Source organism: Crinia signifera, chromosome 19, assembly GCF_055691185.1.
Source record: "Crinia signifera chromosome 19, ASM5569118v1, whole genome shotgun sequence".
NCBI lineage: Eukaryota > Metazoa > Chordata > Amphibia > Anura > Myobatrachidae > Crinia > Crinia signifera.
In genome coordinates, this window is record NC_139226.1 from 25,148,110 (window position 1) to 25,165,207 (window position 17,098).

The following is a 17,098-nucleotide window of genomic DNA, read 5'->3' on the forward strand; positions in this document are numbered from 1 at the left end:
ACTGTCAGGTGGTGTATTTCATGGACAAACAATATTAATCTCCAAAGCAGGGAGAGAGAGAAGGGATCTAAAACTCCCCACGGTAAAGGTGCTTACACTGCTTACACTATAGGTCTTGACCCTGCACAGTAATTCTTACAGAAAAGCATTATAGTTTGCAGGTGGATGCCAAAAACCATACCACTGGCCCTGGATCTGCCAAATAGGGGGAGAGGAAGAGGAGGAATTGGGTGGTCATGGGAGATGAGTTCCACCACCTCTCCAGGACCACTTTAAGCCCTGGATAACAGTCATGAGTTTTGCGGAAATACCCCGCATCGGTGCGTACGGGCAGCTTCCCGTCCGTTCTGACGCTGTTAGACCATGCAGAATCTTTGTGTTGCCACTGCACACGCACGGTTTGGTTGTTGTCCGAAAACACACCCTCTTCTTAGAGAGTGAGTCCGTCCGAATGCGGAGGACCTGTGGGCGTTTGTTCTTACAATGTCCGCACAGCGTGGTGTTCGGTCAGCTCCGAACAAATTCGGGACGGACCGCACCAACCAGAATAAGGCCCATAGAGAGATCATTTTAATTTTAATCTTTACTTTAATTTTGAATGTACCTGCTGCCTTACCATGTCTGTGCATGTCCAAGTAGGCAACAGCGATGCTCTCTCCGTCCACATCTGAATCAGGCCCAATGCATACCTCCCAACATGATCCTCTCGGGGAGGGACACAATGCTCTGTTCCTGGACTTCCCTGTTAATGTGTGATCACCATCACCTGTGGTGAAACACTTTTCTTATCAATTAGCCTGTTTAAAATAGGTGATGGCATTAAGAGGGAAGTCCAGAAACAGAGCATGGTGTCCTCCTGGAGAGGGTCATGTTGGGAGGTATGCAATGTGTGACTTCCAGTCACTGTTTTATGCCTTCACAATTATATCAGGATAGAAGTCTAATACCAGCCGAAATGTACAAATCCCCTAAAATGTCCTTATTTATGAACAGTGTTACCTGTGTAATGTTATCCTGCAGTATAAGTAACATATATGTGTTACCGGCAGTCTTGGTACTAGCTGACTTTGTGTGTCCATTACATGGGATTACATTACTGCTTTCTCTTCCAGTTCTCCTCAGTCTGTGGATGGATCTGACCGGGGGAACTATCAATATTCAGCTGAGCCCTCAGTATCCGGTGATCCGGGAATCTGTCACCCTGACTGTTACTGGGGTCACTGGGACGATTGTAGCTTTCTCTTGGTATAAAGGACCAAACACAGATGCTCAGTATCAAATCCTCGGATATATTCCTACTGATCCTTCCCCACTAGGTACTGGGCTTCTATACTTCTCTCGGGCCAGACCTTTCCCTGATGGCTCATTACTGATCTCAGATCTCCATATAGAAGATACTGGTAATTACACAGTGAAGATACAGACATTGGATCCAGCAGAACAGGCATATGTGAACCTGACTGTCTATGGTGAGTATTATGTTACCCCTATGCCAGGCAGTGATGAATAATGAGCTGCGTCTCCACTGTGGGGGTTATTTTGGTTGTTTTGCTCAGATGCGACTTTGCACAGGCTGCGATTGGATGTTTTGCATAGACACCCATTCGCAGCATGCAGGGGAACGCCCACAACATTTGATGGTCGACGATTATTGAAAGATGTGGAATGTGCACGCATATGTAAGCGTGGTCTGAGGCATCCTTACATATGCGTGCACATTCTGAAGGAAATGGGCGGGCAGCTGACAACCGGTGATGTCAGCTGCCCGCCCCCGTCGGCCACGTCATGGTCTCATCAGCATGAGAATGCCCAGAATTCTCATGAGAACGCCCATAAAATGCTGGGTGTGCACATATGCTAATGAGCCGCCCCGCCCACTTTCCTGGGTGTGTGCACCCAGCAATCCGTGTATTCGCAGTGAGTGCACGCACCCTGCGCATGCACATTCGCAGAAATGCGGATGCACAGTAACAAAACAGCGGTCCCCATGCGAAGGAACGGCAGTTGCAAATAAACCTGAATAAGTTCCTGTATGTGGCTTGGTACAGGGCAGTGATTGGATTCAGCCGGTTCACCCCAGTTCTGCAGAACCGCTATCTAATGTACCATTTGCTAATGAGCGCGCCGTCGGCCGGGTAGAGGCTGACTATCACCACTGAGCTGACATAGGGACGGTCATCGACCACCGCTGGGACACAGAAACGCACACCAGGAGTCCCAGTGCTGCGGCGCCGTGACACACAGACACTATGCCGGGATACACAGAAGCATGCCAGCGGGCCCAGCTGAGGTGGCGGCTGTGACTTGTGCACCAATCAGGAGTCAGGACTGGAGGAGTCTGGTGATGTTGCCTGGTGGTGCTTGACTGGTGGGTGAGTTATGAGTAGCTAAGGCTGCCAGGCAGCTGCACACAGTGCTGTTGTGTGGGGAGAGGGGCAGGAGCTGGCATGGCTGGAGGCCATTTAAAATGGTGCAGTATGAAGAAGGAGGGGAGGATGCCTCGAAGGGGCCCTGAGTTGCAGAGAGGAAATGGGAGTGGTCAGATGCTGCTTTTTGGCAATGGCAGCTGCCTGCGGAGAAGAGACAGGAGTAGGGCTTCTAGGGCATCTTATATAGCGCAGCAGATTCCGTTGCACTTTATAACTGGAGACGACAGTGATAAAAAACTGGGTAGACACAAACCGACATAGAGGTAGGAGGGCCCTGCTCGCAAGCTTACAATCTATAGGGATAATAGGAGGGATACATAAGGATAGGATTCCATAGCATGGCAGTCCCACCAGATTACAAGACAGTCCTGATGGGATGCAATTAGATATGAATGCTACTGGTGGTTGTGTGGGGGTACTGAATATGATAGGCTTGCCTGAAGAGGTGAGTTTTCAGGGAACGCTTGAAAGTTTGGAGGCAATTGTGAATGGGTTCTAGTAATGAGTGTGGATGAGAGACGCAGATCTTGTGCAGAGTGGAGAGATCCGGTGGGGGTATATTTTTAGATAAGCGCAGAGATATAAGTCGGTGTAGTCAGAGTGATGGCTTTGTATGTGTATGTGAGCATTGTAAATAAAGTACCAGCATTTGGGGTATTAAAGGGCTCACTTGGTATCTGTAGTACCACCTGTAAAACAAATATCACAATAAACACAGGACACGCACATCTCCCGTAGCCCTGGTCCTCTTCTCCAGTTGTAAACCATACTGTAGGTCTCCCCATCAGGCTTTAACTGATGGCTTGGTGATTAACAATTGTAAGGGTGCGTACACACGGGGCGATATATCGCTCAATGTCCCCTTTTCATCGGCGACCAGGGATGGTTGCTGATGAAAAGAAACCTCTGCCGGCGGTGCCGCAGAGGTAATCAGCTGGTCGCAGGAGCAAGCTCCTGTGACCAGCGATCAGAACGGGGCTGAAAACGGGAGCGCGCACCCGGTGATTTATCGCCGGGACACACTCCCATCACTGGCAATATGGTCGCCAGCGACCATATTCCCAACGATATCAGCCCCTATCGCTGACATGGGTTTAGGTTGACATGGCTTTAGGTCGACAGGTCATTAGGTCAACACAATCATTAGGTCGACATGGGCAAGGTTGACAGTCAAAAGGTCGACATTTTTTTTATTGTTTTTGGAGCCAACATGTGCCGACAGGTGTTATTTTATGCCCTACCATCCACTAGGGCGTGGAGTGAGAATAAAATAGTGTGCCGAGCGTAGTGAAGACACGGTGATACGTTTCAGTGTCCATGTTGATTGTGTCAACATTTTGTTAAAAAAACAGTGGAAAACTCCATGTTGACCTTTTCACTGTTGACCTTGCCCATGTCGACCTAATGATTGTATCGACCTAGTGACCTGTCAACCTAAACCCATGTCGACCTAATGACATGTCAACACAAACCCATGTCGACCTAAACCCATGTCGACCTCATGACCTGTCAACCTAACCCCATGTCGACCTAAACCCATGTCGACCTTTCAGCATGTGGACCTAATGGTGTCAACATAATGCTTGTCGACCATCTTACTGTAGACCTAATGATCCACTCCCAAATAAAAAAGGGTTATTTATTAGGCAGGCCTGATTCAGAGATGGACATAGGAGTCTCACCGCACACAGATTTCTATTTATCTAGAATCTGTGCAACATCCATACCTATACTTTACCGGCTCTGCTCAGTGCTCCTGCATGGATGCCAGACAGTGGCATTATGAGGGTGTGGAGAGGGTGGGAAATGGGTGCATATCACTCCTGGCTTCTCAAAGGAGAGAGACCAGTGTTTGTATCTGAGATCTGGAGACACATGGCTCACCACAAGGCTTGGGGTCATTCACACCCCAAAAACCTTGTTTTCCCCTGTATAATGAACGAGGCACAAAATAACATAATTTCCCTAAAATAATCCATGTATTAGTACTTTATTATCAGCAGAGGGCAGTATTGCCTAACTTATTGTTATTAATCAGCAAATAACCGCTATTCTCTGGATTTACTTGGCAGATACTATAAACCAGTGGTTCCCAAACTGTGTGCCGTGGCTCCCTGGGGTGCCTCAGGGCACTTGCAGGGGTGCGTTGGATTAGTGGTCTAGAGGCAATTAAAATTATTTATGGTCAAAAACATTGCTGCCAATAATAAAATATGTGGACAAACAGAAGCTAATTCTGTCCCTCACCCATTAATAATATTAATAATGTATGACATACAAATCAATTTACAGAATAAGAAACTTAGAAGGGCGCCCATCATGGCCATCTCGGGCATTGAATGCACTAAAAAAATCGGGTGCGATGCGACCGACGAGATGCCCGAGATTTCCCATAGGGAACAATGTTAAATGTCTCAATTGACCCAATTTTCCTGTTCAATGCCTCAATTGACCCAATTTTTCCATAGGATACAATGTTAAATGGGCCACTGAGGCCAAATAGGCACCCTGAAGTGTATAATGGCCACCCGAATTGTTAACGCCACCCCACGATCAACGTCAACCCGAAGCGTGGCGAGCGCAGCGAGCCCGCGAGGGGCGGTACGCGTCCTACGACCTTTTCATACCCCCACTATCCACGTCGGCGTGGAGTTGAGAATAGAAAGTGTGGCGAGCGCAGCGAGCCCCGCGAGGGGACGCGGATACCTTCACAGGTATCCGCGTCCCCTCGCGGGCTTCACAGCTGTCCGCGTCCCCTCGCGGGGCTCGCCAGCTTCGGGCTCGGTGGCTCGCTGCGCTCGCCACACTTTCTATTCTCAACTCCACGCCGACGTGGATAGTGGGGGTATGAAAAGGTCGTAGGACGCGTACCGCCGCCCCTCGCGGGCTCGCTGCGCTCGCCACGCTTCGGGTTGACGTTGATCGTGGGGTGGCGTTAACAATTCGGGTGGCCATTATACACTTCAGGGTGCCTATTTCGCCTCTGTGGCCCATTTAACATTGTTTCCTATGGAAAAATCGGGTCAATTGAGGCATTGAACAGGAAAATTGGGTCAATTGAGACATTTAACATTGTTCCCTATGGGAAATCCCGGGCATCTCGTCGGTCGCATCGCACCCGATTTTTTAGTGCATTCAATCCCCGAGATGCCCGAGATTTTTTACTAACGATGCCCACGATCAAAATCGTGGGCGCCGTTCTAAGTAAAGAGTACCAAAACTTTTGCCCTAGGGGTGCCGTGAAAAAAATTCTGATGCTCTAGGTGCCGTGATTTTAAAAAGTTTGGGAACCCCTGATGTAAACAGTTCATTGTGCTTGGATAGACAATGTATCTATTGCAACAATTGTATATACTGTATCTTTGCTACTGTAAACAATAGACACATACAGATCTTATTTGAGAATGTGGGACCATGGACATTATTCTGGTTCACTCCAAGACCATTAAATGGTTTTTTTATGACATCCCCCCCCCCCCCCCCCCCCCGCAACCGCATCACCGGGTGATTGACATAGGAACGGACCCTAATGGTAATTTTTCAAACCCAGGCTGTAACATGGAAGTTAGGAGCTGATTGTACATACACGTACATACAAAGCAATAAAAGTATGGTTCCCTGCAGCATTTCTGTTCCCCTATAACCCCTGTCCTAGTGTAGTTTATTGTGACTAATTACCAATTTACCAAACATACATTTTATTTATAAATATGTATTTTCTTTATCTTTATATAAATTATCCATTAAATTGAATGGTGCATTACGCCCTCAGATCTACTTGAAAATGTTGGTGTTGTGGATTGGGAAAAACTGAGAATTCATAGGGGTGTATTTACTAAGATGAGAGTTCTATTTAAGATGGGATGTTGCCCATAGCAACCAATCGGTATTTACAGTACTTCTTATTTATATATTTATTTATGGGGCAGTACGGATGGTGTAATGGTTACATTACTGCCTCACAGTGCTGAGGTCATGGGTTCTATCCCCACCATGTGTTATATATACGGGGCAGCACGGACGGTGTAATGGTTACATTACTGCCTCACAGTGCTGAGGTCATGGGTTCTATTCCCACCATGTGTTATATATACAGGGCAGTACGGACAGTGTAATGGTTAGCATTACTGCCTCACAGCGCTGAGGTCATGGGTTCTATCCCCACCATGTGTTATATATAAGGGGCAGTACGGACGGTGCAATGGTTATATTACTGCCTCACAGCACTGAGGTCATGGGTTCTATCCCCACCATGTGTTATATATACGGGGCAGTACGGATGGTGTAATGGTTACATTACTACCTCACAGCGCTGAGGTCATGGGTTCTATCCCCACCATGTGTTATATATACAGGGCAGTACGGACGTTGTAATGGTTAGCATTACTGCCGCACAGTGCTGAGGTCATGGGTTGTATCCCCACCATGTGTTATATATACGGGGTAGTACAGATGGTGTAGTGGTTAGCATTACTGTCTCACAGCGCTGAGGTCATGGGTTCTATCCCCACCATGTGTTATATATACGGGGCAGTACGGACGGTGTAATGGTTAGCATTACTGCCTCACAGCACTGAGGTCATGGGTTCTATCCCCACCATGTGTTATATATACGGGGCAGTACGGACGGTGTAATGGTTATAGCATTACTGCCTCACAGCGCTGAGGTCATGGGTTCTATCCCCACCATGTGTTATATATACGGGGCAGCACGGATGGTGTAATGGTTAGCATTACTGCCGCACAGCACTGAGGTCATGGGTTCTATCCCCACCATGTGTTATATATACAGGGCAGTACGGATGGTGTAATGGTTATAGCATTACTGCCTCGCAGCACTGAGGTCATGGGTTCTATCCCCACCATGTGTTATATATACAGGGCAGTACGGTCGGTGTAATGGTTATAGCATTACTGCCTCACAGCGCTGAGGTCATGGGTTCTATCACCACCATGTGTTATATATACGGGGCTGTACGGATGGTGTAATGGTTACATTACTGCCTCACAGCACTGAGGTCATGGGATCTATTCCCACCATGTGTTATATATACGGGGCAGTACGGATGGTGTAATGGTTACATTACTGCCTCACAGCACTGAGGTCATGGGTTCTATCCCCACCATGTGTTATATATACGGGGCAGTACGGACGGTGTAATGGTTATAGCATTACTGCCTCACAGTGCTGAGGTCATGGGTTCTATCCCCACCATGTGTTATATATACGGGGCAGTACGGATGGTGTAATGGTTACATTACTGCCGCACAGCGCTGAGGTCCTGGGTTCTATCCCCACCATGTGTTATATATACGGGGCAGCACGGACGGTGTAATGGTTAGCATTACTGCCGCACAGCGCTGAGGTCATGGGTTCTATCCCCACCATGTGTTATATATATACAGGGCTGTACGGATGGTGTAATGGTTACATTACTGCCTCACAGCACTGAGGTCATGGGATCTATTCCCACCATGTGTTATATATACGGGGCAGTACGGATGGTGTAATGGTTACATTACTGCCTCACAGCACTGAGGTCATGGGTTCTATCCCCACCATGTGTTATATATACGGGGCAGTACGGACGGTGTAATGGTTATAGCATTACTGCCTCACAGTGCTGAGGTCATGGGTTCTATCCCCACCATGTGTTATATATACGGGGCAGTACGGATGGTGTAATGGTTACATTACTGCCGCACAGCGCTGAGGTCCTGGGTTCTATCCCCACCATGTGTTATATATACGGGGCAGCACGGATGGTGTAATGGTTAGCATTACTGCCGCACAGCACTGAGGTCATGGGTTCTATCCCCACCATGTGTTATATATACGGGGCAGTACGGATGGTGTAATGGTTACATTACTGCCTCACAGCACTGAGGTCATGGGTTCTATCCCCACCATGTGTTATATATACGGGGCAGTACGGATGGTGTAATGGTTAGCATTACTGCCGCACAGCGCTGAGGTCCTGGGTTCTATCCCCACCATGTGTTATATATACGGGGCAGTACGGATGGTGTAATGGTTAGCATTACTGCCGCACAGCGCTGAGGTCCTGGGTTCTATCCCCACCATGTGTTATATATACGGGGCAGCACGGATGGTGTAATGGTTAGCATTACTGCCGCACAGCACTGAGGTCATGGGTTCTATCCCCACCATGTGTTATATATACGGGGCAGTACGGACGGTGTAATGGTTACATTACTGCCTCACAGCACTGAGGTCATGGGTTCTATCCCCACCATGTGTTATATATACGGGGCAGTACGGATGGTGTAATGGTTACATTACTGCCTCACAGCACTGAGGTCATGGGTTCTATCCCCACCATGTGTTATATATACGGGGCAGTACGGACGGTGTAATGGTTATAGCATTACTGCCTCACAGCGCTGAGGTCATGGGTTCCATTCCCACCATGACCCTAACATGTATAGTTTGTATATTCTCCCCGTACTTGCGTGGGTTTCCTCCGGGTACTCCGATTTCCTCCCACAATCCAATAATATACTGGTAGGTTAATTGGCTGCCAACAAATTAACCCTAGAATGTGTGTGCGTGTGCATGTGGTTGGGACTGGTGGGATGGGAATGTTCAAATATTCTCTGTAAAGTGCTGTGGAACATGTGTGCGCTATATATGAAACTGGTTATAAATAAATATTTAGCAACATCTAGAAGATAATACATAGAAAGTGATTCGTTGCCCATAGCAACATCACATGTGAAATAGAACTCCCATCTTAGTGAATTTCCCCCACAGTGTGCACTCAACAGTGTGTGTGAGGAGACCGCAGATGGCAGGTGCGCTAGCACTGGGAAACTCATTGCCTGACTGTTAAATGGAGTTGTAACATGCTGTAATAAGCTACCTCATAGGGGGGAATTCAACCAAGTTGAAAAAAAAACAGGCCAAGATAACGGCAATTGAATACTCAGCATCGAAAAAGTCCTGTTTTCAGTGAAAAAACATTAATCGTTGAGTAATTCACCATTGATTGAATAAGTGGAATCTAAATTCTCCTAAAAACATCAAAGTGCACTTTTTGTTACACAAGCCAAGAAAAAAAACAGCCTTAATTGAATACCCCATTAGTCCCCTGAGATGATCATTTTTATTTACTTTAATACAAACATTTTTTTCTTTACAGAAACCGCCCCTCCATCTGAAACGAATGTGGGACTTATCATAGGGGTTTTGGTTGCAGTTCTGGTAGCGGTGACTCTCGTTGCGGCATTATCTTACCTGTTCACTGTACGCAAGCGACGCAAGAAGTAAGTAACCTCCATATTGCCACGTCTCAAAACAGACAGCTGGAGTACCCTAGACCCTCAAATGGACAAATACATGCTGCACTGCCGGTGGGGCAGATGTAACATGTGCAGAGAGGTTTAGATTTGGGTGAGTTATACCCCTTTTACACCAAAACGCCAGTTCGCACCCAGGTTTTTGGACCCAGCTTCAAGCCGGGTGCGACCCGGTGTTTGGTCCCTTTTACACTAGCGCCCCCGGTGTTTGGTCCCTTTTACACTAGCGCCCCCGCCCCCCCCCCCCCCTGGCGCAGGTGGTTCCTGAGCCACCGCTTGGAGATGACATCATCTCCAAGCAACGATCGCCATCGCCAGGACCACTGCGCTTGGGGCAAGCCCAGTACTAAGGTAATCTGCTGGGCTGCCCCCAGCCCCCGTGCACCGCCCAGCACTTGTCCGGGAGGTGAATAGATGCCGCGCACAGGCATCCATTCACCTCGTCCGCTGCCACCGCTGCTGTCTTCAGAGTATAGCTGTCTGCAGAGACGCTGTGGTCCACAGGTTGTACGTCCCCCATTGATGCAAATGGAAGACGGGTCGGATGACCCAGCGTACCCATTTACACCGCCCTCTACCCAGGTCCTAGCTGTGTTCTACCCAGGTCAGGACCTGGGTAGAAATCCCCTGTAAAGGGACACGGCATGTCCCACTTACACTGCCGCTGTCCTGGGACTGACCCATCGAAGACCCGGGTTTTGCGCGGTGTAAAAGGGGTATTATTTTGTTTCTGTGCAGGGAAAATACTAACTGCTTTATTTTTACACTGCAATATAGATCTAACTTTGAGTAAAATCCCACCCAAATCTAATTCTATCTGTACATGTTATATCTGCCCCACCTGAAGTGCACATGGTTCTGTCCATTTAAGAAGGAATTTGCCTTTGCGAGTGAACCAGAATAAGGGCCTATGTTCTACTTTACATTACTCATTTGTTCACTATCAACTTCTTATTTCTTAGTGGCCGATCTAGACACATTCATTCTCGTTGGTGGTGGGAGGTCTGTTTCCCCGGGAGCACAGGCGTGGCTTTGCCTGCTCGTGCACAGGGGGGGGGGGGGGGGGGGAATCATTCGATGATCGGTGACCGTCGAATGATTTTTCTCCCCTTCGGCTGCATGCGAGGGGATGCGTTCTAGTACACATCCCCTCGCATGCTAGTAAGGTGATGCAGGCAGTGGGGCAGCAGGGGAGCGCATTCAACAGGACGGTGCTGACCTGTGAGTATATGCAGCCTAGCAGACAGGTCTGAATCAGGCCCTTAGTTACCAAATGTTTCTTTGCTTCCAGAGAGAGTCCCAGGTTTTAGGAACCTTGTCCCTGGAAGGTCCCGGCACTGACCACCTGCACAGTGTATACTGTATGTAATCTGCGATGAGTTTACTATTTTTTTTTTTCAGGCCATCAGACAACATGGAGATACCGGCTAGCAATGGTAAGTCACGTTCTCCATCTCTGCCGCCAGTGTATGGGCGCCTACAGCTTATATCAGGCAATTCTGGGGGGAATTTACTAAGAAGAGAGTTCTATGTCACATGGGATGTTGCTATGGGGAACCAATCAGAATCTACTTCTTATTTATTTAGCACCCTCTAGAAGATAATAGATAGAATCTGGCTGGTTGCCCATAGCAACATCACATGTGAACTAGAACTGTCATCTTAGTAAATATCCTCCTCTGTTTCCGAAAATAAAGCAAAGGTAAGCATTTCCCAGTCGTATTACGGGGGCTTCCTATTACAGTTGCAGCCCCCATAGATTTCTAAAAGGCAGTGGAGTAACTTCAAATTAGCTCCCCCCCACCAAAAAGTCTTCTGGCGCCCCCTATACATTCATTATAATTTTTACCTACATGCTCGTTGCCAGGGGTTTCTTGCTCATTGGCAGGGAGTTTCATGCTCGTTGCCAGGGCAGAACTTACCTATGTACAGTCTTTGTTATGCCAAGTGCAGCAACTCTGGCTTGTTATGGAGAGAGAGAGAGTGAGAATTATGAATTAGGAGAATGGGGAGAATCATGAGTTTGGGGTGTTACTGCAGGGGCCCTCCCAATTTTATCAATCCCTGCCCCACAATTTTTGATGGCAGGCCCGCTCACAATGTCTCCTCCTCTCTTTGTTGCGGCTGGAAGGAGACAGACACGCAATGACATCACTGCTTTATATTATTATGGCCGCTGCCATCCGCCACATGTATTGAGAAGCAGGGTTAGGCAACATGGGGCTGGTGAAGGCAGAATGCAGTTCTGTCCTGTTCCGGCCCACTTTAAGCCCTGCCTACACATAAATACACATAGCTGAATAAAAGGCATGTGCTTCAAATGTTAGAAAGAACATTCACTGTAACTGACACAGTTTGAGTAAAAAAAAAAAAAGTTTAAAGAAGTGGGGGAGTGGGCGCCATCTGTGGGCATAACTAGGAAATACAGACATTTTGCAATAATATAGCGGAACAAGAAATGCTTCTATGGCCTTCCTATAACATAGGGATTTATTTCTAGACTTCTGCTAAATCCCCAATATCCCCAGAGCTACTGTAATCATATATTTCTGGCTTCACAATTGTGCATTTTTCCGTCTGCAGAATTATTTTTGTACTCATAGTTGCCTACCCTCCTGCATTCTGCAGGATACTCCCTGAAATAGCAGCAATCTAACTCTCTCCCTCATTAGTCTAGCAATCTCCCTCATGTAACCTAGCCCACATTACACTGTTATATCATAGTTACTTCCCCTCCTGCATTCTGCAGGAGACTCCCTGACATAGAAGCAATCTCCCACTCTCCCTCATTAGTTCAGCAATCTCCCTCATGTCACCTAGCCCACATTACACTGTTATATCATAGTTACTTCCCCTCCTGCATTCTGCAGGATACTCCCTGAAATAGCAGCAATCTAACTCTCTCCCTCATTAGTCTAGCAATCTCCCTCATGTCACCTAGCCCACATTACACTGTTGCATTTTTGGGGAACAAAAGGAACGAGAGACAGTTACATTTACATTGAATCATCAGCGCCATTTCCCAGCACTTTACCAAGTATAGTATCTCTTACTAACTGCTTTGGGGCTCATCTACATTTGGATATAAGTCATTTTAAAAGATTCCTCTCAGATGTGTCAGTACACACCCACGCTTCTAGGTGCCATGTTCACAATCTCTCCATATATGGAACTAGACACGCCCTTTGGGTGGAGCATGACACGCCTCCAATTCTGCTACCAACTATAATCTCCCTGAAACTAGATTTCAAAAGTATGTTTATATTATTATGCATTTGAACTGCATTTCATAGGAAGACACAAATACAGCAGATAATTACCCCACAGTATGAACAGTAGGCAGCCGCTGAGTTCTGCTTGTCAGAAAACAGGAACGTGTGGGGTTGCGTGACCTCGTTGGTAATCACAGGATCTGATACAGACATGTACACTCATGTATCGCAGCTCTGATCCTGTATGCAGCTAGTATGTGTAAATATACTAATTCTTTAGCCGTCTGGGCAGGGCTGCTATCAGAAATGATGGGGTCTGGGACGGACAATTAGGTCCGGGACTGACAAATACTCCCCTTAGCCACTATACATTGCCCAATAGACACATTGAAAGCACACATTCCCATAGACCAGGGGTTCCCAAACTTTTTTGAATCACGGCACCCCGTAGCATCAGAATTATTTTGCGGCACCCCTAGGCTAAAAGTTTCTCATTGAGAAAGTTAGAAACAAATATTAAGTTAAATAAATTGTGTTTATATGTCATCCTTAGGATCAGTTATATGGTAATTGACAGGATTCCCTTCTGTTTGTCAACAATTTGACTATTATATTGGACATAAATAACTTGAATTGGTCCTGGGCCATCATCCCAGGGCACCCCTGCAAGTCCTCCAAGGCACCCCAGGGGTGCCTCTTCAAACACCTCACACTCACATACAGGGCCATCTCTAATTCCATTGCTCCATATATCTCTAACCTCATCTCCATTCATACACCCTCCCGCCCTCTACGGTCAGCTGACGACTGTCGTCTCTCCTCCACCCTGATCACTGCTTCCCACGCTAGAGTACAGGACTTTGCCCGTGCTGCACCCCTTCAGTGGAACGCACTCCCTCGCTCCATTAGACTCTCCCCGACCTTGCAAAGCTTCAAACGGGCACTGAAAACTCACCTATTCATCAAAGCGTACCCTTCCACTGCATAAACCAGCTGGTTCTCCGACCCCTTGCCTGTTTACATCCTGCTATCTAACCACCACCCCCTCGCTTGCACCTCTTGTAATCTGTCTGTCTCCCCTTCCTATTAGATTGTAAGCTCCTCCGAGTAGGGCCCTCTTCCCTCCTGTTGTCAAAGCCCACTTCTCTTCACATTTCACTCACAGCTCTCCTTTACTCCAACACTCAGTGACCATCTTCGTCTGCATACTCATCTCCATCATTGGCCTCAAGCCTCTAGTTGTATGTTGATTGAGTCCTCACTACTTACATTTAAGCTGTAATGTGTATTGAACTGTGGTGCTCTTTATTTGTACTGTATTTTTGTTATTTATTCAATGTTATGCCAAGTTTTGTCTCCCTGTATTGTTCCCTTGTACGGCGCTGCGAAACACTTGTGGCGCCTTATAAATAAAATTATAATAATAATAATAATACCAGGCTGGTCCATATCGGTCAATCGGTTCCAGAGATATTGCGTGTAAACCGATTTTTTTTTTAAATGTAATTTCATGGCTGTTCATGTTCTTTGAGGGCAGATTACTCTGGAACCAAACGTTCCAGTTTCACTGGACCAAAATCATTCAAAGCCCACTCAAAAGTTCTTCAATATGATACTCATGTAAATGGGTCAGTTGCTTCTGAAGATATAGCCGGTTAAATGAGATAACTGGTTAAAGGGGGGGGGGGGGGGGGGGGGTGGTTTTCTCTCCCCCTCATACCAGAAAATGCAGGCTGGTGTAAAAGGGGCCAAACTGGGAATGCATTTTCTGGTGTGAAAGGGGTATTATTTCAAATAGCCGGGACCTGCAGTGCTCTGAATACAGCCAGGCTCTGCCACTGTCAGTGGCTATCACTTCTGCCTGGCGGCGGCTGTCCCCCATTTACCGCGAGCATGTATTCCCCCTTGGCAATGAACATGTAATCCCACATGGCAACGAGCATGGAACCTCTGGCAATGAGCATGGAACCCTTGGCAGTGAGGATGTAGATAAGCAGCACTTATGTAGCATAATTTTTTATAGGCATTATGGTGTTTGGCATAATACATAATGGACATAATGGCGTGTAACTTAACGTGTAATGGACATTATGGTGTAAATGTTTAATGCGTGCCTTTGGTGGACAATGTCCCTGTTTATGAAGCGTATTGTGAATTTTGGCTTAATCTGTGTGGCATTATGTGAATTCTGGCTCAATCCGTGTGGCATTATGTGAATTTTAGCTCAATATATGTGGCATTATGTGAATTTTGGCTCAATCCGTGTGGCATTATGTGAATTTTGGCATAATCCGTGTGGCATTATGTGAATTTTGGCTCAATCCATTTGGCATTATGTGAATTTTGGCTCAATCCATGTTGCATTATGTGAATTTTGGCTCAATCCATTTGGCATTATGTGAATTTTGGCTCAATCCGTGTGTTATTATGTAAATTTTGGCTCAATCCGTGTGGCATTAAGTGAATTTTGGATCAATCTGTGTGGCATTAAGTGAATTTTGGATCAATCTGTGTGGCATTATGTGAATTTTGGCTCAATCCATGTGGCATTATGTGAATTTTGGCTCAATCCATGTGGCATTATGTGAATTTTGACACAATCTATGTGGCATTATGTGAATTTTGGCTCAATCCATTTAGCATTATGTGAATTTTGGCTAAATCCGTGTGTTATTATGTAAATTTTGGCTTAATCCGTGTGGCATTATGTGAATTTTGACACAAACCGTGTGGCATTATTTGAATTTTGGCTCAATCCATGTGGAATTATGTGAATTTAGTTTCATTCCATTTGGCATCATGTGTAAGGGGGAAGTAGAAAGGGGTCTAGTATTTTATTGCATAATGTGTAGAAGTTGTATATGGTGTTGTAGACTACACTCAAGGACACACCTCTGTTGAGTGACCACACCCCTTTTCCAGAGCTCGCCTTCGGCGCGCGTACAACTACATCCTTCGCTTTTGTCGCCATGGTGGGCCTGCGTACTTTAAATGCCAGCGCCTATTTTTAATCCCATTCCCACCCTCTCTCTGCCGCTCTCTTAGCATGTACACTGGCACTACTAACACCGTCCCTCCCCCACCTAAACCCTCTTTTATCATGGTGCCCCCCCTGTCATTTTATCCTGGATCCGCCCCTGCATAGACACACACACACACACTTCCCCAAAATTATAAATACACACACACACACACCTGCCTATAGCCTCTCCTTCTGCTTCCCCTGCAGCCCCTACAACTTACTATTGATAAGCGGCCGGGTGTGTATTGGGTCTGGGCTGCGCACCGGCAAGCTATGTCATTCTGCAGCTCCTGATTGGCTGATTGTCCGCAAGTTACGATTGGCCCATGGCCAGCTCTATACTCATGCCACCACCGTGGTTCTGTCCCTTCGTGGCTACCTGCTTGTGCTCAGCTGGCATGTTCTTATACACGATCCTGCAATCCAGGCCCTTCTCTTACTTTGGGCCCCAGGACTGAAGTCCCTGTACCTGGGTATGTTTTCAGACACCCAATGGCAGACTCACAGATCCAAGCATCTATGTACAATTTCACAGCAGTGGTGGTTGCAGATCCTTCAATAATCAAGTCCCTGAGTAACCCTCTGGCTAAGTAGAATGGCTGCGGGATCTGAGACACTGGCGCAATGTTTTGTGCATGAAGGATCGCTGGTGTAGGCTGGGACGCACTGTAATCGGTTGCAATTCCCCTGCATTTTTGCTGCCACTATCCCTTACTTCCCCAAACAATCCCAGTCTGTCTTTGCTACTTTGCAAACTTAGCGGCACTGCAAAAGTACCTTGGCTTGTGCAGACTGCGACCATAGCCGGGCGGTAATATCTCTCAACATTGTAAATATCGACATCGACTACATTTATAAATAAGGCCCACAGTGCAGTCCCGTGGAGAAACACAGGTGTGGCTGACCTAAAGGGTCGGGAGGATACGTGGTTACAGTGTATTATTATAATGATATTATGGAAGTGCAGACCATAGAGATGAGGAAGTGAAATGTAGATGGAAGTTCAATAGAAATTACTTTGAGGTGATTTCTTCCTGATTCACATCTGGTTTCTTTCATCTGCTTTCTAGAAAATAGTTTTTTTAGGTAACTAAAATACTAAAAGAACGCCTGGG

General features: G+C 46.7%; 1 protein-coding gene across 4 annotated transcripts in view; it reads left to right on the forward strand.

Moving 5' to 3' along the window:
- LOC146042249 (cell adhesion molecule CEACAM16-like) overlaps positions 1-17,098 on the forward strand; it is a 29,643-nt gene that overhangs the window by 4,117 nt on the left and 8,428 nt on the right. For all 4 annotated transcript variants that reach the window (XM_083162173.1, XM_083162175.1, XM_083162172.1 and 1 more), the window contains exons 2-4: positions 1,113-1,469; positions 9,593-9,716; positions 11,151-11,185. In XM_083162173.1, coding sequence (XP_083018299.1) covers positions 1,113-1,469; positions 9,593-9,716; positions 11,151-11,185 — 516 coding nt within the window. The remainder of the gene's footprint in view (positions 1-1,112; positions 1,470-9,592; positions 9,717-11,150; positions 11,186-17,098) is intronic.